At 46.7% G+C, this 27,917-nt stretch overlaps 1 protein-coding gene across 3 annotated transcripts; it reads right to left on the minus strand.

The window, feature by feature from the left end:
• Positions 1-200: 200 nt before the first annotated feature.
• LOC114214338 (integrin alpha-D-like) lies at positions 201-27,205 on the minus strand. 3 transcript variants are annotated; one of them, XM_088029103.1, is made up of 30 exons: positions 27,112-27,205; positions 25,186-25,291; positions 22,791-22,894; positions 22,586-22,656; positions 22,345-22,459; positions 19,500-19,630; positions 18,688-18,833; positions 16,106-16,259; positions 15,859-16,009; positions 15,583-15,656; positions 14,152-14,281; positions 13,901-14,043; positions 13,571-13,711; positions 13,268-13,477; positions 12,620-12,750; positions 12,344-12,501; positions 11,260-11,414; positions 10,868-10,999; positions 9,968-10,041; positions 9,598-9,739; positions 5,603-5,716; positions 5,410-5,489; positions 5,186-5,269; positions 2,859-2,937; positions 2,595-2,702; positions 2,411-2,488; positions 2,094-2,207; positions 1,849-1,950; positions 1,473-1,583; positions 201-911 (listed from the first exon to the last, which is right to left on the minus strand). In XM_088029103.1, exons 1-30 carry the CDS (start codon positions 27,140-27,142, stop codon positions 813-815), a joined length of 3,468 nt encoding a protein of 1,155 aa, XP_087885229.1. In that variant the 5' UTR covers positions 27,143-27,205; the 3' UTR covers positions 201-812. The 3 variants fall into 3 exon arrangements, with proteins under 3 accessions (XP_087885229.1, XP_087885228.1, XP_087885230.1); XM_088029102.1 differs by having other exon boundaries at positions 15,859-16,259; XM_088029104.1 differs by lacking the exons at positions 22,345-22,459; positions 22,586-22,656; positions 22,791-22,894; positions 25,186-25,291; positions 27,112-27,205 and adding an exon at positions 19,036-19,142 and having other exon boundaries at positions 19,500-19,574.
• Between the last annotated feature and the right edge of the window lie 712 nt (positions 27,206-27,917).

Here is a 27,917-nt window from a genome sequence, read left to right on the forward strand (position 1 = left end):
AATACACACTTTTAAAAATTATGTATCAGCATTTCTTAATTTACTATATTTGCAATGTCAAAAAATGAAAGTGTCCTGGACCTCTTAATCTCTTAGAGTTGCTGGAGCTGGGTGAGCCAAAGTGGCATTGGGGCAATGCTCCTGCTGGGGTTCTATTCCCCCCTCCCAGCTAGCAAAGCTAACAAAGCCTGAAAGCCAAGTTTACAAATTCCAATGTGCAGACATTTTATTCCCAGTTCAGTTTGGGAAATCTGGACTGGGATTCCTGAGACAAAGTGCTGATAGTGACAGTATTTTACTAGGAATAAGGATGATAGGGAAGCACAGAGCAAATCATGGTATGTGCATCAAAGCCCACCCTCTAGAAATGGAACTGGAATCCTAATATCAATCTGGAGAGTTCAGATGTCAACCTGAAAATTATAGGGAGCCACTAAAGATAGATGAAGATTGTGGCTTGTTTAGTACTGTATTTTAGAAAGATCATTGGTGGCAAGTGAAGCAAGAGAGACTGGAGCCTGAGGCTATTGTTCAGGTATTTCTAAGTAGAAACGCAAATCAACTCCGCCCAGGGGCATGGTTAGGGTCCTGTTCTGGGGTTTCCAGTTACAGCCTTGACAAGACAAATGGCCCTTCCCAGGCAAGGCACTTTGTGTGGATATACTGCAGCCTCCCAAAGGAGAAAGCAGCCTGATCCTAGCCTCCCTCACGTGGAACATTTCTCCCCCTGCAGGCCTCACTTAGTTGGGAGTAAGAAGGCCAGGAAACCTCTCAGAGGATAACAGGTCCAAGGGACAATAGGAGGTAGTTTCTTATTGGGCAACCTGAGGGTCTGAAGTCCCATTTTCTGGAACAGTCTGCCCATCGGCTTCCGCCATCATTTCCTTATAGTGACGTTTGAAGAAGCCAACCTGTGGGGGAGGAAGGAAAAGAGAATTAGGAAATCCAGTGGAAGAAAGGAAAAGAGATGGCTGGGGGGAGAGGGATCACCATTTCTGGAACCCCTCCTATGTTCAAGCACTGCACTAGAACCTTTAGATACACTGGGTCATTTAGTGAACCGGGTGGAATCACCTTCAGAATGAGAAACCAAGGCCTGGCCTTGAACAGACACTGCCTACAGTCACAGACAGAATCAGTGGTAGTGTCAACACCTAATCCAGGCCACTGGATTTTGTGTTACAATTTGCTGTGAAGGGAAACATGTAGCGAGGAAGGTGAGAGTACAAAAGACAGGAAGAAGAGAGTGGAAGAGACAGGGAGAGCAATTAAAGGAGGCCTGAGAATCAAATAGGAAGGCATGGACATGGGGAACAGTTGGGGACCGGTGATGTCATAGGTGAATGGGGATCTCTCACATGCAATGACTGAGGAAGAATGTGCACCTATATCCAAGGTGAGCTCTTTCTTACATTATAAAAAGAATGGGGTCAAATTGCTGGTGGTGTCAAGAGCAGGATGGAAGCACTCACCTTGTATAGGATGGCTGTGATGAGAGCCAGCAGCAGCAGCCCTCCCACAGAGCTGCCCACAGTAATGGGGATGGGGTTGTAGACCTCATACTTCTCCAGCACCGTCTCCACCTGGAGTGGAGATGACCTCATCAGAAAGACTCACACCTCTTGCTACCCCAGATTCTTCCTAGGTTCCCCAATTTTAAATCCCTCCCCTCCTTCCCTTCCTCCAAAAGGTGGGATATAGAAACACTCATGGGCTTAGGGATAACTCTCTCACTGATGGACGTTCATCCTCCCTCCCTCCAGGCTTCTGAGCCTCCCACACAGCACCAGAGATTTAGCAATAGGAGCCCTCTTACCAGCCTGGCCACTCCTACCACATAGTCCCTACCTGAGCTCTCAAGAATGCCTCCTGTCCTGGAAGCTGGGAATACACGGACCTGTTGAATGTGATTTCAGCCACACTCACCACCAATACCTTCTTCTGCAATGTCTGCAATACACAGGGACAGAGCTGGGGAAATAGCCCTAAGAAGAGGCTCAGAGTTTGAGAAATCTCCTGGCTTGAGGATGGGCACAGACACATCTGGTACCACCCAAATCCAGGGGAGGGACTCTGCTGTTGGGCCTACACACCTGGCTGACCCAGCCAAAGTTGAGGTTGCCCTTCAGGATGAAGTCAACATCCTCCTGGATGCCAAAGGAGGGGAGGTCACAGCGGAACCTCAGGCATTCAGCAATGGAGCAGTTCTAGAGACAGCGGAGGAATGAAATTGAGGAGGGTCTTAACTTAAGGGAGAACCACAGAAGAAAATGAAGTCCGCCAGGTTTGGGGTGGGGAATAGATGAGCAATTGTAGGTCATATATATAGATCTCCAACCTAGCAAATGCATTTCCCTATCTCCCCCAATAGGCAGCTGGTCCTGCAATGGGAATCCAGGGTCTTTCTCACCAGTACAAGACTCCCTGGAATCTGGGCCAGGAGGTCAGGATGCTGGGGAGGTTCCCTCTCCGACACACAGGGGAGGTTCTAGTGAGAGAGAGAAACAGCCACAGAATGATCAACATTTCACTGGTAAGAGGGTGTGAGGCACTGTGGGATCAGACTCTGGAGAGTTAGAAAGGCAAGCAGATACCTGTGAGGGGGCCACTACAGCCACATCCCACACAGCCACACCATTCAGCAGGATAGGAACCCAGAAATTAATGCTGATGGTCACATCTCGCTGACTCAGGTTATTCACCTGCAGAAAATTGAGACAGAACATTATTGTGGTCCTGGGAGCATCCCAAATCCTACTTCTTTCCTGGATCTAGCCCTCAGCTCCTCTTTCTCCCAGCAGCTCCCAACATTAGCAGCACCACGGGAGGGAAGATATGGATGCTCCCCGGCTTCTCACATGATAACGATGCTCAGCATCTTTCTTGCTCTTCTCATCAGAAGTTGAAAAGTTGAAGTACTTGGTAGATTCTTCCTTCCTGGGGAGAGGGGACTTGTTGGTGAGAAACAGCCCTGGAGCCATCCTCAGTTGTGCCCCAGTCTGCTGCTAAGGGCTCTATTGGGCCTCCCACGCAGATGATCCCGTGAAATAATTATGATCCCCACATGCTTCTGCAGCCTCAGCTTCAGCTCCTCTCCCATAGCATTTGCCCCAGTCACCCAGAACTGATACCATGTCCTTTGATACCCTGGCTCTTTCACATCCCCATAACTTTGTTCAAGTTCTTTCTTTTGCTTGGAACATCCTTACCACTCCCCTTTTGGTAATTTTTACTTAAAGGCCCAACTTAAACATTACCTCTCATAACATTTAAACATTTTCCCATGGGAAAAAGGTGTTCACATGGCTTTCTCCTTTACTGGGTATCTTGTTGGCCTCTGGCAATGCTTGCAGAAGCTATTGCCAGAACAAATAAGCCTAAAGGGACTCGAGGAAATCATGGTTGGATCACCCGGGGAAAAATATAGTGCAAGCCCCTCCATGATGGAGTGAAGAAAAGAGATGTGGCTATCCTGGGACAGTTAAGTGAATGTGAGGAAGGATGGTGCATGAACACAAGCCCCTGGAGTGGACATAAATGTTCCAGGCTTCAGGTGGCTTTCCATCCAACCATCCATCCATCCATCCATCCATGCATTGCCTCCTTCAGTAAACATTTACCCTATACCTGGCTGTGTGCTTGGCTCCGGGAATTCAACAGTTAAACAAGCCATAATCCCTGCCTTCCCAGAGTTAACATCTAAGGTCTCAGTGGAATCAAGCCAACAAGCAGGGATGCTGCACATTTCACCAGCACCTAGTGTACAGAAGCCAGGGCAGCCATACAGAAACTCCATGGGCCCCGCACAGTTTCCCACAGATGTGACTGTCAGTGTGATGATTAACAACACAGGCTTGGAGCCAGACGATCTGGGTTCACATTTCAGTCTACCACTTTCTACCCAAGTAACTGAAGGTAAGTTACTTAACCTCTGTGGATTCTTCCTGTATAAAATGAGGATACTAATAATAGTGCCTGTGACAGGGTTGTGATGAAGTCTGCAGCAATTATTTAAATGTTAGAATTTATTTTTTTCCCTTACTGTGGTAGCCTTTATGTTCCTCACTCCAACCCTTTCTATGCTTCAATTTTCTCACCTTAAAATCTTCCAGTTCTAACGCTCTTTTCAAATTTGAGTAAATCACTCAGCTTCCCCAATCCTCGGAAAGGCATAGTAGTGTATGGGCATGAGCACAAGCCCTGGAGCCAGACCATCTGAATTTGAGTCCTGGTTCTGCCACTTAGCAGCTGACTGACAGGAACAACCTCTTGATTTCTTTTTTGGTAAAAAAGGGCGTTTAACAATAACTATATTACAGAGTTTTTAGAAGGATTAAATGAATGTAATGAATGTAAATACATGTAAAGTACTTTTTAAATGTCGGGCATAAGTATATGTATAACTGTAGGCTCTTAATATAAGTTCCACTATTTTCCCATTGACAGTCGGGGAAATTCACACATGGAGTTTGGAAGGGCAATGACATTGATCCTCCCTCCCTAGTTCCCCTAAAAATTCATGTGTCATCGGCAGCAACAACAGTAGCAAACTCTGTCCCATGGCAATATTATAAGCTTCTGACCACCTCTCTGCACCTCTGGAGTTTAGCCAGGTTATGTGGGTCTCCTTGCCCTGCTTCCAGCCTGGCCTGCCCATGCTCCACCACGCACCTTCAGAACTGAGAGCAACAGCCCTGCACTTGACTTTCCTGTGGCCTGCCACAGGCTTGGACTCTTAGAGACTTTCCCAGCAGTTTGTCACATCTCTGGCCTCCTCTTTGTGTTGTGAAACCTTGACCTTTTCTTTCCTCTGTGTGGTGACAAACAATATCTCCCACTTCAGAGTGCTCATAAAAGCCTCAATCTTAATCTAGTTAGTTTCACTTCAGCACACTCATATTTGCATGAAGAATACAATGGGCTTCATGTTTAAGGAAGCCTGCACCTTGGAGAGAGAGGGAGGAGTGCAGAGTGGTGGCAAAGTGTGTGTGTCCCACCAGTAGGTCAATTCATCAGAGAAGAAGCAAGAAGTATATTGTGTATGTTGTTATGGCATAAATATATGACTGGGCACAAGTATTCCCATGTGAGGAATTAGAGGGCTAGTTCGGATACCTATCCTTTAAAGAGCAGTCTGGGCTTCAAGCGGAGGTACTAGGATTATAGGAGAGTCAAAGGTTCAGACCTGCTGATCACCATGTGGACAGCATATTTCACTGGGAGCTCCAGATGAAAGCTGGTCTTGCTGGTTGTAGGTTTATTATTCTCACTGGAGAGAGACAGAAAGAGAGAGTGAGAGAGGGAGAGAGAGAGAGAGGGAGGGAGGGGAGCCCCATTGGGAAGGAATCCAGGAGAAAAGTCTCTGGCTGGGGCATGAGATGAAAGAGTGAGGGATACACCTCACCTCACCTGCTTACGTTGGCCCTCAGAAGCAACTTGTTGCCCAGGGTGGCCTTGTAGGAGACGTCAAATGTGACTATGAAGGTGCCCTGAGAGAAGAAGAAACAAGGAATGGGAATAAGGAAGGTCATGGAGGAAGAAGGGAAAGAAATGCGTCAGGACAAGGGCAAAGAGTGATGAGGATCTGGGAGGAGGCACTCACCTTAGTGCCCTCTTGGAAGATGGGATGGTTGATGTTACAGCTGCTGCTCTTCAGGCCCTCGTTCCCAGTGGGCACTCCCTCACATGCCAAGTGCAGTGGGCGCTGATGTGGTGGCTTCCAGGAGAGGAAAACTAATTCAAAAATGTTACCCCTGTGCACATATGGGCTTGATATATAGCATTGGTGGCATTGTGGAGCAGTGGGAGAAAGGACAGACTTTTCAATAAATAATCCTAGGAAAACTGGCCCATACAAAAAAAAAAAAATCAAACAAACAGAAAAACAAAAAACATTGAATCCCTACCTCACTCCATAATTACAATAGATTCCAACTGGCTTAAAGATTTCAGGTGGAAAAGCAAAATTATTAAGCTCTTAAAAGGTAATAAAGGGGAATATCCTCATAACCTTGGAGTAGGGAAGTATTTCTTAAACAAGATCAGCACATAAAAACACTAAAGATAAAGGAAGTTTTTGTAAAAATCAACCACAATCAAATTAACACATTTGGTTTATTAAAAGACACTCTAAAGAGCCTGAAAAGACATGCAATAGGACTGCAAAATATATCTGAACACATACAATTGGAAAAGTCTGGTAACCAGAATATTAAAGAACTCTTACAATTAAGAAAAGTATGTGGGTGGGGGGATGGGGTAATTAGGTGATGTGCATTAAGGAGGGAACTTGATGTAATATAGGTGTTACATGCAACTGATGAATCTCTAAATTCTACCCCTGAAAGTAATACTACAATATATGTTAACTAAATTGAATTCAAATAAAAAGTTAAAAGAAAATAAATGTATGGACAACTCAATAGAAGAATAAGAAAAATATTTGCACAGGCACTTCCTAAGAGAAGAGATTAAAATGACCAGGAAATAGATGAAAGTTGCTCAGCTTTATTAAAGAAATGCAAATTAAACCTGTAAGGAAATTCAAATTAAAACTATAAGGAAATATCACCAGATGGACAAAAATTTAAAAGTGTGACAATGCCAAGTGTTGCAGTGGATGGAAAGTCACAGGAACTCTAATAATCTGCTGAAGGAAGTGCAATTTATTATACCTGAAGATACAGAAGCCTAAGATCCAGCAATGCCATATGTGGCAACTACCTTGCAAATATTATGCATAGGTGCACCAATATACATGCTCAAGAATAGTCATGGCCAAAATCAGGGAACAACTCAAATGATCACGAGCTGTGGTGTGGTAGATGGCCACTCACACCACTGTTGTTTCACATGGTACTGGAGTCCTAGCCTCAATAATCAAAAAACAAAAATAAATAAAAGGCATCCAGATTGCAAGAAGTCAAGCTTTCACTAATCACAGAGGACATGACATGCTATGTAAAAATCTAAAAGACTCCACAAAAAGTTACTGGAACAGATACACAAATTCAGCCAACTCACAGGATATAAAATCAATGTACATAAATCTGTTGCATTTTTTATTGCTTTGTTTTGTTTTTATTTATTAAGATTCAATTAGCCAAGGTATAGTACGTCATTAGTTTTTGATATAAAGTTCAATATTCATTAGTCGAGTATATCACCAAGTGCTCATCATATCACATGCCCTCTTTAATGTCCATCTCCTAGTTACCCCATCCCCTGCCCCACCTCTGTTGCATTTCTATACACCAATAATGAAGCAACAGAGTGAGAAATCAAGAAATCGATCCCATTTAAAATTGCACGAAAAACCAAAAGATACCTACAAATAAAGTTAACCAAAGAGGTAAGGGATCCATACTCTGCAAAAATTGAATGCTAATGAAAAGAGTTGAAGAGTTCACAAAGAAAAGGAAAAATATTTCATGCTCATAGATTGGAATAAAGACATTGTTAGAATGTCCATACTACCCAAAGCAATCTACACATTTAATGCAATCCCTATCAAAATACCACCAGCATTCTTCACAGAGCTAGAACAAACAAGCCTAAAATTTGAATGGAACCAGAAAAGACCCCAAATAGCCAAAGCAGTCTTGAAGAAGAAGAGAAAAGCTGGAGGCATCACAATCCAGACTTCAAGGTATATTACAAAGCTGTAGTCATCAAGACAGTATGATCCTGGCACTAAAATAGACACATAGATCAATGAAACAGAAAAGAAAGCCCAGAAATGGATGCACAACTATATGGTCAACTAATCTTTGATAATACAGGAAAGAATATCCAATGGAAAAAAGACAGTCTCTTTAACAAATGGTGTTGGGAAAATTGGACAGCCACATGCAGAAGACTGAAACTGGACCACTTTCATACAACATACAAAGAAATAAATTCAAAATGGAATAAAGACCTAAATGTGAGACAGGAAACCATCAAAATCCTGGACAAGAATACAGGCAGGAACCTATTTGACCTTGGCTGTAGCAACTTCTTACAAGACACATCTCTGCGGGCAAGGGAAACAAAACCAAAGTGAACTTTTGGGACTTCATCAAGATGAAAAGTTTCTGCACAATGAAGAAAACAATCAATAAGACAAAAAGGTAACCAATGGTATGGGAGAGGATATTTGAAAATGACATATAAAGAGTTAGTAACCAAAATCTATAAAGAACTTATCAAACTTAAAACCAAAAAATAAATAATCCCGTTAAGAAATGGGCAGAAGTCACGAACAGACATTTTTCCAAAGAAGACATAAAGATGGCTAACAGACGCATGAAAACATCCTCATCATCAGGGAAATACAAATCAAAACTACACTGAGACATCACCACATACCTGTCAGAATGGCTAACATTAACAACACAAGAAACAACAGGTGTTGGCGATGATGCAGAGGAGACCCTCTTACACTGTTGGTGGGAATGCAAACTGGTGCAGCCACTCTGGAGAACAGTATGGAGCTTCCTTGAAAAGTTAAGAAATAGAACTACCCTATGACTCAGCAATTGCACTAGTAGGCATTTACCCAAAGAACACAAAAATAGTGATTAAAAGAGGCACATGCACCCCAATGTTTATAGCAGCATTAAATTCAAAAGCCTAACTATGGAAAGAGCCCCAATGTCCACTGAGTAATGAATATATAAGGAAGATGTGGTATACATATACAATGGAATATTACTCCACCATCAAAAATAATGAAATCTTGCCATTTGCAATGGCATGGATGGAACTAGAAGGTGTTATGCTAAGTAAAATAAGTCAGTCAATGATAAATGCCATATGATTTCACTCACCTGTGGAATTAAGAAACAAAACAGATGAACATAGAGGAAGGGAAAAAAAGAGAGGGAGGCAAACCATAAGAGACTCAACTATAGAGAACACACTGAGGGTTCCTGGAGGGGAGGTGGACAGAGGATGGGCTAAATGGGTGATGATGAGCACTGGGTGTTATAAGTAAGGGATGAATTACCTTCTGAAACCAATATTACACTATATGTTAACTACTTGGAAATTAAAGAAAAACATTTTTTTAATGTGGAATGGGTAAATAAATTGTGGCATGGTCATACAAAGGGATTTTATATACAATAAAAATGTTCTACACCCAGAAGCAACAACACGGATGAATTTCACAAACATATGCTGAAGAAATGAATAAATATATAAAAGAACATATAACATGTTTCTATAAATTTCAAATATTGACAAAACTCAACAGTTTTTTCTAAGGATGTGCTCATGGGTGATAAAACCATAAAATATACAAGGAATTGATTATCACAAAGTCAGAATACTGGTTATGTTGGGGAGAGAGTGAGGTTTTGATGAGGAAATGAACATGGAGGGAGAACTTCTGGGGGTGCTAGCAGTGTATTAGTTCTTGACCTGGATGCTATATGTTATTTGTTTAATATTATTCATTAAACTATACGTCTGCTTTATGCACCTCTCTCTCTCTCTCTCTCCCCTTCAGAATTGTGTGTATGTGTGTTTACATGCCATCATAGAAGCATTAAAAAGAACCTACTATGACCCAGGGCAGGGAAGAGGCCATTAGAGAACAAGGGAGCTATTTACCTGGGTTCCCAGCACTCGTCGGTAGGACAGCCCTGCTGGGTAGTAGAAGTGGACGACAGTACCATAGGAATCCTCACCCTCATTCCACAGAGTCACTGTCACATTAAGCTCCAGGGAGCTCCCTACCACCAGGGTCTGCAGGCTGGAGGAGGAAGGACAAAACTGAAAAAGAGACTCTGCTGGAAATAGGTTGGAATTGGATCAACGGTAGGAGCAAGACTGTGGGAACTCATGAACTGATAACGTTCTATTCAAAATTTAATTTCTTTGTTAGAAGGAGAGCCAAAGGGAAACATAAGCATTTCTCATCTCATGGGGATGGGAGACCCAAAAGCTTAAGTGTCTAGAAATGAAAGGAGATAGAGCTCACCCTGAGAAGCTGAGATTGATACTCAGGTCCCCTTCACAGAGGTGATCTTGACCACAGTTCTTCTCAAAAGGGAGCTGCAGAAAAACAGTAGATTCTCTTCCCATCCATGTCTTAATCTTTGTCCATTCCCCTCACTAGGAGCACTCATCCTGAGTGCTCATTATTGAATATTACTGAGCACCCACCCCACACCAACACTGTGCTAGACACTGTCAAGAAGTGGGGCAGTAAGGGAGGGGCAGAATGATAAGATCCTTGGCTTCAAGGAGCATAAAGTTTAGTTGAGGAGTTAAACCCAACTCACATTGGAACAATTATTCGGCAAACATTTTCAAGTGTCAATAAGGGACAGGTTCTGGGTTGGGTGGGGAGTTAGAAAAAGCAGAAACTACAGGTGAATTAGACATGGCTCTTGTACTCACAGAACCCACAATTCCCAGAGAGCCACAAAAGTACATGGCGATTGCTATGATTCTAGTCATGTAATATTTGGTATCACCATGATGTAATAGGAAGCCAGGGAAGAAGAGAGAGAGGCTGAATGTGATTTTCAAAAGGGGGGAAGATGAGACTGGGGCCTAGAGAACTAGAAAGGATCTTTGAGGTGGAGAGAAGGAAATGTTTTCCGAGTAGGAACTACAACATGGACAAAGAAACAGAGGAAGGAATGACAAAAGTTGGGAGGGATTTGGAGAATGAGAATCAGAGAGTTTATGTTGAGGTAAAGTGGTGACCAGCTGGGATGTGTGTAAGGTCCAAGCTAGGCAGGGCCTTGGTAACTGGGTGGAGGCATTATGGACTTAACGTGGTTGATGGAAAGTTGAGAACCACAATAGGTTCTTAAGACACAGAGACACAGTGAAAATCAGTACATCCCTGGGATTTCATTGGAAGACTCACAGAAGCAATGAAGAGGTCCTGCGAGCCCACAGCCAGCACAGGGCGAAGGTTCTGAGATGAGGGGATGGGCTCCCCCACCAAGGAGAAGTTGAGGCGTAGGATGATGGGATTCACCACGTCCTCCACACAGTCCTGAGGGAGAATGGGCTTTCAAGAACCCTCTACCCTTCTCGTTACTTTCCACCACTGGCCCTCCTGCTCAACTGCATCCATTCCCGCTGTCAGGACAGCATTCTGTCCTATCTGTGGAGTCAGGTTCCCTGGCCTCAACTTTCCTCTCTCCAGCCCCAATATCCCCACCCTCTTGCCCTCACTCAACAGGGAGCAGAGGTGCCAGAGGCTCACCTTGGGCTCCTTCTCCCCCTCCCTTTCCCAGAACCCAAAGTACTTACTGGTAAAAGCAGCTTAATGGTTTCACAGTAATCTCCCATCCCCAGGGTTTTCCTTCGAGTCAAAGTCCAGTTCTTGGTCTCATCAAAAATGGCACGAGAAATCAGACGGCCTGGGTCTAATGCCAGATCATACCTGACAGAGCTTTGGACATCACCTGAAGCAGAAGGGAGGAACAGAAGATGCAAAGTCCAAGAGAACCTCAAATGTTCTGTTTTTGTTTATTTATGCAACAAAAATTTGCTGAGCACTTCCTATGGGCCATGAGCTGTATCAGGTGCTAGGATAGGTGTGGAGAAGAAGATAGAGAAATATGGTCTCTGCCATCACGTAGCTCTCCGTCTAGGAAAAGAGACGAGCATGCAGGCCATAATCCCCCAGCACGATCAACCCAATGGTGGGATCCTCAGTAGTACCAAGGAGGGCTTGCTAATTCAGACCTGGGCTCAGAAATGCCTTCCTGGGTGGGCCTTGTCTGGGCCCCAACCTGGAGGATGAGCAAAGGTTGGTGAAGAATGGGGAGGAGAAAGTCCCAGACCATGAGAACAATGGCCAAGACCAGAAGGGAGAGGGAGGGTGGCACATTTACAGAAAGGGAGAATGCGATGAGGTGAGGCTGGAAGGGCGGGGAGGAGCAAAGTCAGCAAGGGTATTGTAGTGAAGGACTTTGGTCTTTATAAATGGAAGAAAGGAGAGGTTGAGGGGTGGTCAAGCAGGCAAGTGAGGTGACCAGATTTGTGTTTTAGGACCAATCCCTCTAGTTTCTCTATGGAGAAAGGGTGGGAGGCTGCAAGAACAGACATGGAAACAGCTCAAAGTATACGTAGGAAAGAGAAGTGGTGGCTCCAAGGTAGGCAGTGGCTAGAGTGGGTGGAGAGAAGTGGGAAGACTTCAGATTGTATCCTGAACTTAGAGCTTACTGGCCTGGGTGTGGGGAGAGGGGAAGAGAAGGGACCCGGGGTTTCCAACACTGGCAGGTGAGTGGATGAGGAAGTGGTATCTGGATCCCTGGGCTCATTTCCTCCTGAGGATAGGGTCGGGGGCCTCAAGGTGGGTAAGGTGCTGGGTCCACTGGGAAGAACTCACCTAGTTGGTCCAGTGAGCATTTGTGGATAGAGAGACAGACTGTGGCATTCCCAGCTTCCAGGGTGGATGGCACGTTGCCCCAGCACTGGTACACAGCCTTTGCCACCTCCAAGGGCATGAATCTCATGGTCACCCCCACGTTCAGCACTGGCCGACTCCTGAGGGTGCACACGGGGGCTGAGGACCTGACTCTGGCCCCGGGGAAGAGGACAAGGGAGGGGGAAGCTTGTTGAATGGACACACAGTGGGCAAGGGTGGGATGTGAGGAGTTCTCACCTGAGCAGCAACACCTGTCCCCGGGCCCCCACAGCCAGGTCCACCAGTCCATCCTGGGTGAGGTCCTGACCCCCACTCAGTGACTGCCCAAAATATTGGAGTGTGGGAGAGAGCTGGGAGCCTGCGATCCGCTGACCAGAGAGGAAAAGGAAAAGTGGAAGTCAAGGGGAGGGCATCTGAAAGGTTTGAGAAGAAAGATTTGGAAAGGAAACTGCAGCGAAAACAGATCTGAATGGAAAAATTGAAAAGGAGAGATGAGAGGGTAGGAATGGAAAGCAAGCATAGTGAGACCCCAGGGACCCCAGACGTAGAGCTCCTTCATTCAGTGTTTCATAGAAGGAAACTAAGGCTCCCAGAGGCTAAATCAGTCACTTGCCTAAGGCCACACAGCTGACATGGCTGGACAGGCATTTGACCCAGGCCCTGCAATCTCTTAACCACTAAGCTGCGCACACACTGAAGTCTGTTTGGAGCCAAAGGAGAAAGGAGAGATATTTTGCACTTAGCTGGGCCTGGTGACATTCAGGGCACTAAACCCCTAAAAGAAGCATGGCTACTGTTAAGGTCAGTGACAAGACAGGGCATCAGGCAAATCTGGGACATAGAAAAGGAGGTGGAACTGGGAGAGGTTGCAGACAGGGGTCTCACCTGTCTGTGGGAGGGGTTGACGCCCTGTCCTGAGGTTCCATGAAATAGGTAGACAGCACCCCGGCTCTCCTGCTCTCCTGGGGCGCCGATGGCCACGTCTGTCAGCTTGTCCCCATTCACATCCCCCAGCACTGTCAGGGCTGCCCCAAAGCGGCCCCAGGGATGGCCCTGCTCCCCACAGAGAATGACCTCACACTGCCACTTAGCCCTCTGTGGAACAAAACCAGTGTCAGGTCCCAACCCAGGCAACCCCTCCACCCCATACCCAGGCCTCACCCAGCCCAGCTCTCATCAGACACTCACCCCCTGGGGCAAGGGGCACACAGACACCTGGCCCCCCTGAGTCGGCTTGTAGTAATGGGGAGCCCCTATGAGGACAAGGTCAGAGCTGCCATCTCCATCCACATCCACAGTGCAGAGGGAGGCCCCAAAGTAGGAGCCAATCTGCAGGGCAGAGCCTGAAGTCATCCTGCGGGCCCCTGCCAGAGGCACCCCCTTCTGGGACAGGACCCACTTCTCCCCAGCCACCAGGACCTTCCCCCCATAGGCTCCCAAACCCCTTCATCTCCTCCCCCTCTGGCCCCGGAGACCCTGCCACTCTCATGTTCCACTCTGGCTTCCTCAACACCCAACCTGAGTCCCTGCGACTTCAGCCTTCGGCCTCCATTGCCCAGACGCCTGGGTGAAGATGACAACCTTCCCAGTATGTTGATGGCGGGGGGCCCCCAGGATCAGGCTCTGGACCCCCTTCCAAAGAGCCAACTCAGTGGAGTAACCTGAGGAGGGTAGGCCTCAGCACAAAGGCTTCCTCCCCAACCCTGAGCTCCTGCCCTTCCCAGGCAGCTCATCTCCCACCTGTGCCCCCAACTGCAGCCTTTTCTCACCCAGGTAAGAGTCCCTCATGTCCACATTCTCTTGAGACATGTTGATGAACGTGGGGCTCATATTTTGGGGGTACAGGAAGGCACCTCCAGACCAGCTGAAGCTCCCCACTGCTCCCAGAACTGGTCCATCCTGGGAGGAAAGGATTCCAGGGCTGAGCAGGCCTGAGCCAAAAGAAGACAGTCTATTCTAAAGCAATGCCTGCCACTGACTCTGCTCATTATTTGGCATTCTCTTTCTCCCTCCCCAGTCCTCTTCAGCAACTTCAGTGTCCCTCACTCCTAATGTCTCTCCGCCATCCCCAGTGCCACTGTTCCAGTAAGTCCCAACGGTTCTCATCCACTGCCCTCTCTGCCTCCTAGCTGGCTCCTTTCTGCTCCATCCTCCAGTACCCCAGAGTAGGTTTCCTCAGAACCAACAAACATAGAGCCATCACCCTGCTGGCAGTCCAACATGGCTCCCTGCCACCAAGCCCCTGAGGATGGAATCTAGGGTCCTCTCCAGTCAAACCTGTAGAGTTACCCTATGTTTAAACACATGAAGCTTTTGACCTGGACACCTCTCTCTTCTCTCTTTCTAAGACTCAACTCCTCTCTCAGGAAGAGTCAACTTCAAACTCACCTCCTCTGTGAGGTCTTCCTTGGCTCCCTCAGGGAGTGACAGGCATTTCCTACTCTGCATACTTTGTTTATTGCCTTTTTAAACTTTTGATTATGGATAATTTAGAACATATACAAAAGTAGAAAGAAATGCTTAATGAACCCCCAAGTACCCATGAGCCAGCTTCAATGATCAATTCATGACCAACCTTATTTCATTTCTATGTCCCCCCTCCTTACCCCCAAAATTATTCTGAAGCAAATCCTTCTGGGTACTTTCAGCACACATCTACTTGCACACAAGGCATACTACATTGTTATTTCTTTCATCTGCATGATCTGGTCTTTCCCATCTTTCCACCCCCCTCTCTCACTCTGCTCCAGCTATGCTGGCCCTTCTATCTCTCTAGTGCAGTAACCGTGTTCATGCCTCAAGACATTTGCACTTGCTTTTTCCTCTACCTGGAGCAATCTCTCCCAGATTTTTCCAGGGCTGGCCTTTTGTCATCATTCAGCCTCAGTTGTCACTCTTCAGGCCTCCTCTGAGCACCTGTCCTGCTCTATCCTAATGCCTAGCACAATCTGAAGATATTTTTTTGTTGTTTGTTGTCTCCTCCCACTGGATATGTGCCCTATGAGAGCAGGAGTCATGGCTATCCTGTTCTCTGCTATGCTCCTACTACCTACATGCACTGCCTATATGTCTCTCTCCACACAGACAGTGACATAGAAGACAGAATCTGCTTTCCTATTTACTTCTGGGTTCCAACTCCCAGCACGGTTGGCCCAGGATTGGTGCCTGAGACCTGTTTATCAAGTACGTGTTCCACCCACCGGTGTGAGTACTGAACTGAAGCCTTCTTGCGACATCTCATGTTGGAAGGAGCTACTTGTCCTCGACTGGGTTCCTGTGGGGAAATAGGTCATTTAGGCTCTGGGGGCCATGAGACCACAAGGTCTCAGAGCAGAAGGAGAAGAATGAATCCAAAGCTCAGGTTCTGGGGCACAATTTTGGGTGAGCTGTGAATGGGGATGGCTCCCCAGAACTTCAAGGGGACAACTGGGTCTCGAACCTTTCTATTCCAAGACCCAAGCTTGCCCTGCATTTACCCTCAACTGCAAAGATCTTCTCTTGCAGCTGCTCCAGGATGCTGCTGAGTGCTGCAAAGTTGTCCACCCTGAACACGTGGTCCTGAGAGGGCACTGAGCCAATGGTGTTCAGCTCCTGCCTGGCAGTGGGTTCCTGGAAAGCTTTTCCCACCTGTGGCAGAGAGAGAGCTGAGGAGGAGCCCGCCAGCCTTTCTGCCTGGGTGAGGTTGAGCCTGAGTGTGAGGGTGACATGAGGAAAAGGACATACCCCAATGGCATAGCGAATGATGCCAGCTCTCTCTGCCTGAGGGATGACGTCACTGTACTCCAGGGGGTCCCTGTATTTCTGCCCATCTGTGATGACAATGAGGATCTTCTTGGCACTTTTACGGGCCCCATTCTTACTATGAAATAGTTCTTTCCTGTCAAGGAAGAAAGGGAGATGACTCTCTGTAGATGAAATTGATTCTGGAAAGAAATAATCTGTAGCACTAGAAGCTCGTATGGAGAGACCGGGGAGTCCTGGTACCATCAGACTGTGTCAGGCGTGTTTAAAAAAATCGCCTCAGGCTTTTTTGAAAGTCATGCAATGATTAGTAAGATCAATGATAAAGGTACTCATATTCCCTTTTCTATAATTCCATCTACCATGGAACCTCATTTCCAGGAGGCAGTATGGTTCAGAGTAGGAACTTTACAGTCTGAGAGACTTGGACAGTTGCTTTACCTCTTTGAGCCTCTGCTTCTCTCTGTGAAGGTGAGAATAATAATTGTGCCATAGCTCTTCATCAAAGATGACCCCCAGTGTGCCACACCTGGTTCCCTTCCCATATTGAATCTGACCTGTGCCCAGTTTCAGCAGTAGCGTGAAATGGAAGTGACACCATGCCAATTATGGGCCTAAGAAGCCTTGTTAGCTCTTTCATTTTGGGAAGCCCTGAGCCACCATGAGGGAAGTCGATAGCTCAAGGCTTCTATAGCTTCTTATAGCTTCTATAGCTATGGAGAGAAAGGCTCCTCCATCCCAGCTGAGCCCAGCTTTCCAGCGAGTCCTGCCCAGGCAGGACCATGTGAATGAATCTCTCATGTTCTAGCTTCTGAAAGCAGATGAGTCCTAAATCATGAAAAATATTAATAAAAGAGTTGTTGCTTAAGCCACTAAATTTGGGAGTGGTTTGTTAGGCAACAATAGATAAATGAGATAAATCATATGAGGTTATTTTGAGGATCAAATGAGGGAAAGCTTTTAAAACAGTGAATGGCCATAGGTAAGCATTAATTCTGTGGTAGCTATTACAAATGATTAAAAATGTAGCTATATGCTCATATAGTTCTATAAATGCAGAATAAACACACACACACACACACACACACACACACACACACACACACACACTCAACATAAAATACTGGAAACAAGCTAAATGTCCAAGATCAGGGAAGGGGTTTAGCAAATCATGATCCACCTGCTTTGTAAGAAAGCACAGAGCCATTTCAAAGGAAAACAGTAAAAGCTGTAGAGAAACATGGCACAGGTTCGTGTAATAGATGAAAAAAAAAAGGCGGGATGAAACTTGTTTCTGCCCACATTATGACTATATGAAATATGTCTGAATAAAAACAAGGATGGAAATGGCCCTGTGCTTTGTGGGTGGGATTTGTTTATTCATTTCTTTGTATCCTTTCTTTTTGCTAAAATACTGTGAGGTGGTTGGTAGTGGGACTGTAATACTTTTTCCAAAAATTTCCTTAATGTTATTGCAAATTTTTATCTGTTTGGTAATGAAACTTCTAAAAAGAAAAAAATAAAAACAGTGGCAGAGAAGGCCTGAGATAGCTTTGGTTCTGGGGAGAGGGGAAGCTGCTGTTCCGGGTGAGGGGAGCAGAATGGGTGCTGAGGAGAACCACACTGTCACCCACCACTGGGAGGGGTTCCAAGGGCTAGAAGGGATGGCACTCCGGTGTGACTTTCAATTCAAGAGACAGAGGCATTCCTCTTGGTTGTCCAGTCCCATGCAGCCAGTGTTCAAGGCAGAAAAGCCACCCAGCAGTAAAGAGGGTACATTTGGCAGGAGCATCCTTTGTTCAGCATTTCTCCAGCACCACCCCCAGAGTGGCACCCAGGGGTGCACAGGAAGTTGAAAATCCCAGACATTCAGCCTACTTTTTTCCCATAAGAACCACACCTTCTGTTCTGGCCCCAACACCTAAGGCATTTCTTTATGGTCGTCCTAGCTGGTCAGGCACATACATGGTAAGCACCCAGTTAATACAGAGTTCATATGGATAAGGAATGTGGGAAGAGAGGGAAATGAGTGAGGAGAGAGACACAAAGAAAACACTTGGCAACAATTCCCAAGTCTCTGCCAGGGAAGTAAAACGTGGGTGCACCATTCTCTGGATAAAACACCAACCACTTATCTAGCACTTCTGATGCAGAAGCATTGCATGCATGTTATCACCTTTAATTCTTAAACCAAGTTGTAAGTTTATCCTCATTTGACAGTTTGCGGAGACTTAGAAAGAGTCAGTAAATCCCAGGGTGACCCAGGTCACGAGCAGGGAGCCAGAATGAGAACTTGGGTATGTCTGAACCAAAGCCCATGTCTCTGGTTTCCCCAGTTGGCATCAGGGTCCAGCCAATCTAAAGCCAGGCAAAGAGGAAACACTGCAGAGGAGTGCTGTTCTACAACAAGAGAACATTCCAGGGAAGTCTCCACCTACAGCCCTCTCATTTCCCTTTTGAGCCCCTTTCCCCAGATTTCCCACAGCCCTGCAAAAGGGCTGTGCAGACCAGCGTGAGGAAGTAGTGCGGCAGCTTATCCACATGAGGCAGAAGGGGAAACTTACACCACTTTCAGGATGCCCGTGGCTGTAAACGTCAGACCATCCAGTTGGACGATGGGATCCACCAGGCTCTGAGGGCTCGAGCTGCTCTGGAATTGGGTGAAGGTGAAGTGGATCTTCAGGTGGTTGGAGTACTGTATCAGGGAGAACTGCAAAGGAGAAGAGGATGGCCCTGGGGCTCAGGAGTTTTTCTTCAATAACTTTTCATTTTGGAATAACTTTGGATTTACAAACCACTTTCCATGTGTTTTTGAGGCTAAAACCCAGGGGAAACATGGCCCAAAAAGAAAACTAGAAAATCAGAAACAAATGATGCTTCTTTCAGAGTTTGCAAGGGGTAACCTTTCTTACCTCAACATTTCTTAAACTTGGATTTTTAAAAAATTTCATTATGTGAAATCAACTTGTAGACTATATTTCCTCACTTCTCAAGAATTTCCATATACATATACACTATACTGGAAAATAAAATAATAAGATAAATCATGAGTTACATGGAAAACTATGTAATGAAATCATTAATTATTTGGCCAAGGTACCTTCAGTCTAATTTCACAGCAAAACTATTTTTGCAATCCTTTCAGTGCTTCTAAACAGTACAAAACTATTTCCTAGGCCATGTGGGGACATATTAAATGCCATGGGGGAATTTCCTCAGGTCAGGGCTCAAATCAGCCATGCACAAGGACACTAGTGTCAGGCACAGGTCCACTGAGCCAACCCCCAGCAACACCAGGCTTCCTCCTAGGTTGGTCTTCCCCAAGGCAACTGCCACCCCCACCCCACTCCCCAGGCCTCGGGGACCCAGTCTTCACCAGGGTGTTGGTGCCTTCAAATTGTCCCATCACAGCTCTGACAAAGTCTTTCATCTGCTTAAAGTCACTTTGGACAATGCTGCCAGAACCATCAATCAGGAAGACAATGTCCATCTCTTGACTTGGACACTCTGTAGAGAAGGAAGAAGGAATCAGAGATGCCTGTGTGGGTCCCAGCTGTCTCCCAGGGCCCAGAAATCTTTCCTGCTTAACAGAGTTAAGGGGCCATTCTTGGCCTAGGAATCAATTCCCACCCAGTTTCTACACCTTCCTGGGAGGAAGCCCAAATCCATTGCCCAAACTTTAAGAAACAAAACAAATGAGCAAAAAAGAAAGAGAGACAGAGAGACAGAATGAGAGAGACAAAGAAGAGAACATACTCTTAACCAAAGAGAACAAACTGATGGTTACCAGAGGGGAGGTGGGTGGGAGGATGGGTTAAATAGGTGATAGGGATTAAGGAGTGCACGTGTTGTGATCAGCACCAGGTTAGCTGATGTGTTAGCACATCATCACCATGTGCCAGGCATTTTTCCAGGCACAAGAATACACCAGCAGCAGATGCTAAGGTTGCCACCAAGAAGACCCACACCCTCTCTCAGGAGAGAGGTCCTTATTATCAGCTACAGGGGGTAGCTGTCGATGACTCCCAGTTGATAACTCAGGAGATGCCTTGCCCAAGATTACAACGCCTGCTCCTGGGGGCGACCTGCATCAGCCATGTTCCCAGCTCCTCTGGTTTAGCTGAGGGTCTGTTCTGATCCATCACAGTCCACCTTCTTCCTCTGCTCAGTCCTGCTTCCTTCATGCTCTCGGAACTATTGCTCCCAAGAGTACTCCCAAATGAGCCTCAGAGTCTATTTCTCAGGAAACCTGGTCTAAGACCATAGCTTGAAAAAAAGATACCACCCCTGCCCTCATGGAGTCCGCCATAATGGAAAGTCACACCTTTCACCCATAAACAAATAAGACACTTCACACTGACACCAAACTCACATAAGTGCTTGTGGCCTGTGTGATGGACACAGTTGGTTCCTCCACCAGTGCCTCACATCCTGTGTTGCTCCCATGGTGGTGGGAGGACAGCCTCCACAGACAGTAATGAGGCATGATGCTGAACACAGCAGCTGGCCTCCTGCCACTGAAGCAAAAATACTTTCTCCTCGCTCCCCACACCTCCCTCATCCCACCTATGCAACGAGCTGGTGCTTCACCCCTGCTGAGAAGAAATGGAAGGCCACTTCCCTCCCTGCTTTCTTGACCAGGAAGTTCAGCCCCCCCACGTGGCAGGCTAAGAAGACCTCACTGCTCCCCTCCTCACCCGATATCCCCCACAGCTGGGTAGCTGAAGGTCCCCATCCCCACATCTTGCACCTGTGCTTACTTTGTTAGCTGCACCAAAAAACCACCCCTCATATCCTCTCTCAGGCCACAATGGTGGCAAGTTCCCTCACAATATCACTTCTGTTTCTTATTCCTTTTACTGTCTCCACTGGGCTTCCAATAGCAGGCACCAGGCTATAGCTGGCACCTTCTGAAAAAAAAAAAAAGACCAAATCAGTCAGGCAAGGTTGGCTCCAGGTCTCGGCTCTGTCACTTCCTGACAGCAGGAACTCAGCTCTCTGAGCCTCAGTTTTCTTGCTTGTAAGATGGGATCATCCTACCTACCACTCCAAAACTTGTGAGGATGCAATAAAGATGCACACCAGGCATCAGGCATTGACTGGCACCCAGTCACTTCTACCTCTATTCAAATTTGCTTTGCTTACACCAGGCTTACGTGTCTGTGTTCCATTTTCATCAGGCATCCCACCTGATGAGTCACGGGGACATCTAGGAGAAGAGACTTAACCTCCTAGTACTTAAATGCCACATCCCCTACCCTGGCTGCACAGATATCCTAGGCAGGTCATGGTACCCCCAAGACTCCTGGACTCCCACCCTCCACTCTCTCTGTCCCCCCTGTAGACTGTTCTCACAATTAGGGTAGGAGGTGTTTCTGCTGCAACTTCACCTTTGCCTAAAAGCCCACCATGCCTGGCATCATGGCATCTCTAGTCCAAAGCAGTGCTCTCAGTCAGCACCTTGAGTGGCCCCTCTGACTTGGAGCCCATGATCACCTTCTCCTAGTCCAAACACATGGTCCTAGCTAGAAGATCAGTCATAATGGTACTCACATATTATGTGTCAGGCAGAGGTCTAAACACTTTTTATATATTAAATCTTTCAATCCTCGTAACCACCTTGATTATTAAGACCCAGTTTACCAATGAGGAAATTAAGCACAGGGAATGAAGCCAATTGCCCCAAGGACACAGAAGACAAACTTATTCAGACTGGCCCTCTGAGAGATGCTGCTCAGTGTCTCTGGCACCATTCTCTGTAGAAGGCATCCGTGCTGGCAAAATTGTGCATCACATTTTCCATGGCCCTACCATTTTCTCCCCTTAGAAGTTCAGCAGTGAATGATCCAGAACAGCCTCCCTCTTGGATCCTTGGAACTATCATCCTCACCACATTTTCACCACCCAAGGCCTTTCCTCTGAAAGTCCAAAGAGCCTCCCTGCACCTGTCGACAACTGTGAGACCCTCATGCCTCCTGCAGCCAGCGCTCTGAGGCTCCCTTCTGCTCCATCAGAACTTTCTCCTCTTGACCAGCTTAGAGTTCCTGCTGTGAGCTGCCCTCCCTGCCAGGCCAGACCATGCTCCCAGACCTTCTTGGGCTTGCTGAGGCCTCTGGGAAAGGGCCATGGGCACAGGAAGCCAAGACGACGGTCTCATGCTCTGCCCACTCTTCAGTGCCAGCATGTACTCACATAGAATTGCTGTCTCTATAGGGACCTACCTGGCAGGGCAGCAGGCATGGTCCAAATGGTCTGCAGGTGGGAGCCCAACAGGAGGCAGAAGCCTTCTGCATACATATTCTCCCCACAGGCTCGGTGCATGGTGGGGCCACAGGCCTAAGGGCAGAGGCCTGTGTGAGCAAGGGGTCACCCCAAATTCTCCATACTCTTCTCCTCCAGCCCCAGCCTCCCCTGGCCCCTGCTCCTCCCCTTGTCACCCTCCTATGACCCAGAGAAACTTACCAGCAGCCAGGAGTGATTGGTGGAGGCCGCCAGGGACAGGCCCAGGGACATGTTCACGGCCTCTGGGGGTGCTGAGAGGGCAGATACACATGATTACATTCATGGCCACACTCCCATTTGCGGGGAGAGTCAGGCTAGAGGCCAAGGAAGGGGCACTGCAGCAGACGAGGATTGAGGGCCACAATTCCTGGGTGCAGTCACTCACTGTGCAGTGGTATGGGTTGACATAAGCCAGTGGCAGCCACACAGTCGTACATCTGTCCTGTTCGGTTGACCGCCACCACCTCCAGAGGGGCTCCCACCACAACTCTGAAGGCACAAGCATGACATATAATTGCAGGAGGGGTAAGGGCAGAGGGCACTTCGGGTGGGGAAGTATCACTGTGTAGCAGGGAAGTGAGACTTTGAGAGGGAAGCTCTTGGCATTTGCCATTCATGAGGCTTCAAATAACAGGGCCTGAGTTTAACCCACATGTGCCGAAGGAGCATGCTGGATTTTTTCTTTGTTTGTGTGTATGTATACATAAATAAATGTGTATTTATATACAAAATGGTTTGAGTGTTGTTGTTGTTTTAGCATTCACCAAAAATAAAACTTTTCAAAGCAAAACAGCATTTCCCAACCATGGGCAAGTCATTTTGTTTTTGGGGTGCCATCATTCCAAGCCACCCAAGAAATAGATCACCTCGAGTTAAATGGAAAAATCTGCTAAAGCCACAAATTATCAAGACAAATAGATGATTCTGTAATTAATTGGACAATTTAAATATACATAATTTAAGTTGGACAATTTAAAGCAGCAGTATCAGAATCCATACGAAAATCTATAGTCACATAAGTGCAACAATTTTTGCAAAACTCCTTGAAAGGAGAGAATTTTTAAATTTTGAATAAAAAATAATATCTACCAACAACTTCTCCACTCCACCAACAACTTCTCCACTCCACACAAACTAAATGTTTGTGTCTTTTAATTAATTAGCCAAGCAAGACTTGTTAAATTAGAATTTAAAGATTCTTTCTAGAAAGCTATCCCTTTATGGAAAGCTGAAATCCCTGTGTGTCTGAGAATTGCTGATGGAAACCTAAAGAGGTGGTAGAGACATAGAAGTCTGGTACCTGCTGACCTAAAAGGGTGAAAATATCTTAAACCATTGATCTACATGCTTTTCTTTACCCCATCCATCCCTTACGCATAGGCTTAGTCTTTTGGGTATTTAGGTTATGACTCAGCAGAAACCAGGAACAACAATAACTTTGTAGCAATCAGAATGTCATCCAGTATATATTATTTACTTTATTGGAAATACTGGTGAACAATGGTTAGTCAATAGCTATACATATATGTATCTTCTAAATACGGCCTGAGCACAAACTAGGGGTGATAAAAGTGAAGCAGTGACTACCTTTGGATTTGTTGGGTTTTGCATCATTGGGAAGAGCCCAAGGGAACCCAGGGGAGGGGGGCTGAAGATGTTCTACACCTTGATCTAGGCAGCAGTTACCTGGCTATACACATATGAAAAATTCATTGAGTCGGACCTTTCAAGTTTGTGCACTTCAGTTTACAAGCTCTGTATTTCAAAACAAACACAGAAAGAAAAAACAAAACCCTGGCACCTGGCACTTGCTTCCATGTCCCTGCCAGCTGGGTGAGGAGGGGAGATGGATGTGTATATAGAACTCAGTGACCTCAAGATGTTACTTCTTGGCCAGCTGAATCTTCCTGTATTCTCAGGCTCATTGCCAATGCCACCCCCTCTGTGAAGGCTTCCTGGAATTCCCTCCGGGGTTGATCTCTCACTTCCTATGCCTCCCAGACTTTGGTTATGCTTGCATCACATGGCAACTTCAACATTTTGGGTCCCTGTCCCTGGGACCTGAGAATGTGAGCTTCTGGAGGCAAGGCGAGGTACATAATTTGCCAGTCCCAGAGTGAAATAAAAATGTGGGGATTCTTGTTCACGGAAAAAAAGGTGTTTTCCTTTTTTTTTTTTTTTTTTTCCTTTGGCAGTCTTCCTCTCTACCTGTCCTGGTATTTCCCTGTTTGCTCTTTAGTGCTGCATTCCCTCAGGCACAGGGACACTCACCAGACCGGTGCAAACCCTCATAAGACTGGGCGAACTGTGTGCCCCAGCCAAACCTGACCTTGCTCAGCTCATGCCAGGGGCTGAGGGAAGCAGCTGAGAAACATTCCCCAGAAGGCTGGGCTGCATGTGAGCCAAGGCTCCAAGCCCCCAGCACATCTCCACTGTCCCATCAATTTTACTTACAAAACACACATGCTAAGATTAAATTATTAATAATTTCAAGAGGAAGACTGCAAAACATTACTCCAAGTGCAAGGGTGACTATACTGGTCACATGTACTGGTCACAGAGGAACAGATTTAAGACCTCCCTCCCGAAGCACTGTCTTGTCCAGAGTTTGTGGTCCTTCCTGGGATTGTGAGTAGTTAGTAGTAGGGGTGCCAGGGGCCTTGGAGGAGTGATGGACAGGCTTCTTGCCCATGTTGCCCTTCCCTCAGGACACCTCCTGAGCATGCCATATTCAGCCATTTACCCGCAGGTTGAAGGGATATGGGGGAGGCATGGCCTACCTAGAGCTGCCAAACTGGGCCACGCTCTGTCCAAAGCTAGCTCCATCTTCTTGAAAGATCGTGGGCTCCTCCACATCCAAGTTGAATCCATGATAAGAAGCCAGGACTGAGGAATATGGAGAGAGAGGCGGGCGTAGGAGAAACAGTCAGAAAAGCGTATCACCTCTGGACCCCTGACTTCTTGGGATCTTGATGCCCACCCCAATCCAGCTCATGTGCCCCAAAGAAGGGTATTCTCTTTTTCTTTGTTTCCTGATTTGCCATCTGTGTGATTCCTGTCTCTCTCCCTCCATCAGAAATAATCAAACCACAATACAAAGAGCGACAATCCAGAACCAGAAAAATGTCCCCTCAAGGTCATTTCAAAGGATATCCACAATCTGAAATTAGGCCTGTCACCTCCTGGTCTGTTAGATCAGGCGTGTCCACTAAAGATAAAGTGACCACACAATTTATTTTCTAAACTGAGCCCTTCTGTGAGTGAAAGGGGCACCATTAATAATTACACCAAGGTCACTGGGACTGGCCCAGGCAGGTCAGGGCATATGCTCACCCTTCCTAAAGACTGTCCTGCTCCATCTTCTCATTATACAAAGACCCTAAGGTTCAGATTAGGGAACAGACTGAGAATTTTATGATTATTTGTAATTTTGTGTTTCCCATGTCCCCCTCCATTGGTGCTAGACTCTAAGATGGCAAGGACTGCAACTGTCTTGCGTGGTGCCTGGTACACTGCCTGGCCCTTAGCAGATGACTAATTACTATTTGTTGACTGGGCCAGAACTGCATAGCAAGTCAGTGGTACAGCCAGGGTTCCAACCCACTCTCCTGACCCTTGACATTCTCCTCTCTGGTGACTAAGCTCAAAAACCTCAGGGAAAGACCCCCTACATTTCAAGGGCTTTTTCCAACACCCTCACTCCCAAACAGCATCTTTCCTCCCCATTTCTACTAGAATTCCCAGTCTCTGGATTGAGGAGTCAACTCCAACCCCCAAGTAAGGAAATTCTAAGGAGGTAAAGCATCAGGCCAGGAGGTGACAGGCAGGGTCCAGACACCTGAACCCTAGGGTTCTAAGGAAAAGGCCAGATGTTGAAGGTGCTACAACCCTACAATGGCCACAGGCAAGGGAGTGTCACATACTACATCTTGCTTTCAAAGAATGATTCTGTTTCTGAGTCTGAGAACAGGCTCTATGACCTGACAAGTAGGAGTGTCTCAGACTCAAATGCCTCAGAGGCCAGGCAGGTGACATCAGTGACTGAAGTGGGTAAGTGTGAGTACCAGGGAATTACGGGCACTTAGAGTTTGTGGCCCTTTTAAAGGAAGTAGCCATTACCAAGCTCTAGTGTTCAGAGCTCTGGACCTTCCCATTTCTCAGGAGAAGCTGACAGTCTAGGCTTCTGTGTGGAATCCGATTTTTAACTGACACATATATAAGTGATTTCAAATGACACACGAATGTGGTCCTGATACAGTTTTCAATTTCTGGACTATTCTCTTGGCAGCAGTGGGGCAGCATACCTGAAATCAAGACTTGAGGGACATGCGGGACCAAGGAAGTGATATCCAACACTTCCCCTCCCTAGTGATTCCGATGGCTTTCCCCCTGGGGCCCTGGGGCAGACTCCTGTCCCCTGTACCACACACACACCAGGACCCCCACAGGAAGAATCATGGAGAGGGAGCTCATCCCCCACCCAAGCATAACCTACAAGTCCATCTTCTCTCATCTTTGCTCAGGTTATGACCCTCCCCTGATTCCAGGCCATTTCTCCTTCCACACAAGACTCTAAACACAAGGGCCCTCCCCTGATCTCAGCTTCTCCAGAGAGCTATATGAGCTAGCCACCATCCCCAATCTGCCCTACCAGATGGAGATGCACCCCCTCCAAGCTTCTCCCAGCCCTGAGGGCCTCCACTCACCACCCAGGAGGAGCATAATTCCAAAAGCCATCACTGAGCACGCATTGAAGGAGAAGTGAAGAGCTGAGCAGTAGAGCACTGAAGGGCACTCAGTGCCCTGGCGGAAAGTTAAAATACTGACTCAGGGCCTTGAAGTAACAGAAGGAGGGGCACAGTCAGGAAGTTCTTGGTTAATCATAGAACAGAGGCAGGGGCAGGAGGCCAAAGACGCCCTTGGGGAAAATCCCCCATACTCTCCCACCACCACCACCTCTGTAGATCTAGCTTCCTTTTTCATGGCCTGGCTTTCCCAGAAGACCGCTCTCCCCCAGCCCTTAAGACCCAGTTGGTACCCAGAGTGACTTGGGGCCCCTCTGGGGCCTCAGAAACCAGACTGCATATAAGTGGGAAGGATGAAGCAGATGGCTGCAGAGGCCCCACTGCATGAATGTGAGCCTGGAGAGAGGCAGACCTCCACTTCAGATAGAAGTGTTGGGGGGAGGGGAGTAGATAAGTGAGGGTGTTGTTTCAAAAAGTAGACTCCGACTCTGCGTTGCCTTCTGGCTTTTACAGTCCTCCAATTCCCAGTCTTAAATTCTCTCTGGCAAAATAGCCAGTGGGTTTCTATTTTCCGGACAGAGAAATTACATAATTACTCAAGGACACACAGCAGGAAGTGGCAGATTGGGATTCAAACCTAACTGCATCGGATTATAGAGTGCCCGCTCTCTGCTACCTCCCAGGAGCTGCTTGATAGCTGGATTAGAACCTCTGAGAGAAAGGAGACTCATCTGGCCTGAATTTTCCTTAAGAACTCCTATTTCAAA

The sequence above is a fragment of the Eumetopias jubatus genome, unplaced genomic scaffold (genome assembly GCF_037043125.1).
Source record: "Eumetopias jubatus isolate StellerSeaLion01/CBP00866 unplaced genomic scaffold, mEumJub1_p1.0 scaffold_12, whole genome shotgun sequence".
In the NCBI taxonomy this organism is placed as follows: Eukaryota; Metazoa; Chordata; class Mammalia; order Carnivora; family Otariidae; genus Eumetopias; species Eumetopias jubatus.

Coding starts and splice junctions, on each gene's coding strand:
- LOC114214338 (XM_088029102.1), bottom strand. CDS start 27,142: ATGGCTTTTGGAATTATGCTCCTCCTGGGTG. Junction 5,270..5,409: donor CTGAGGGCCAACGTAAGCAG/GTGAGGTGAGGT, acceptor GTCTCTCTCCAG/TGAGAATAATAAACCTACAA. Junction 912..1,472: donor TCACAGCCATCCTATACAAG/GTGAGTGCTTCC, acceptor CCTCCCCCACAG/GTTGGCTTCTTCAAACGTCA.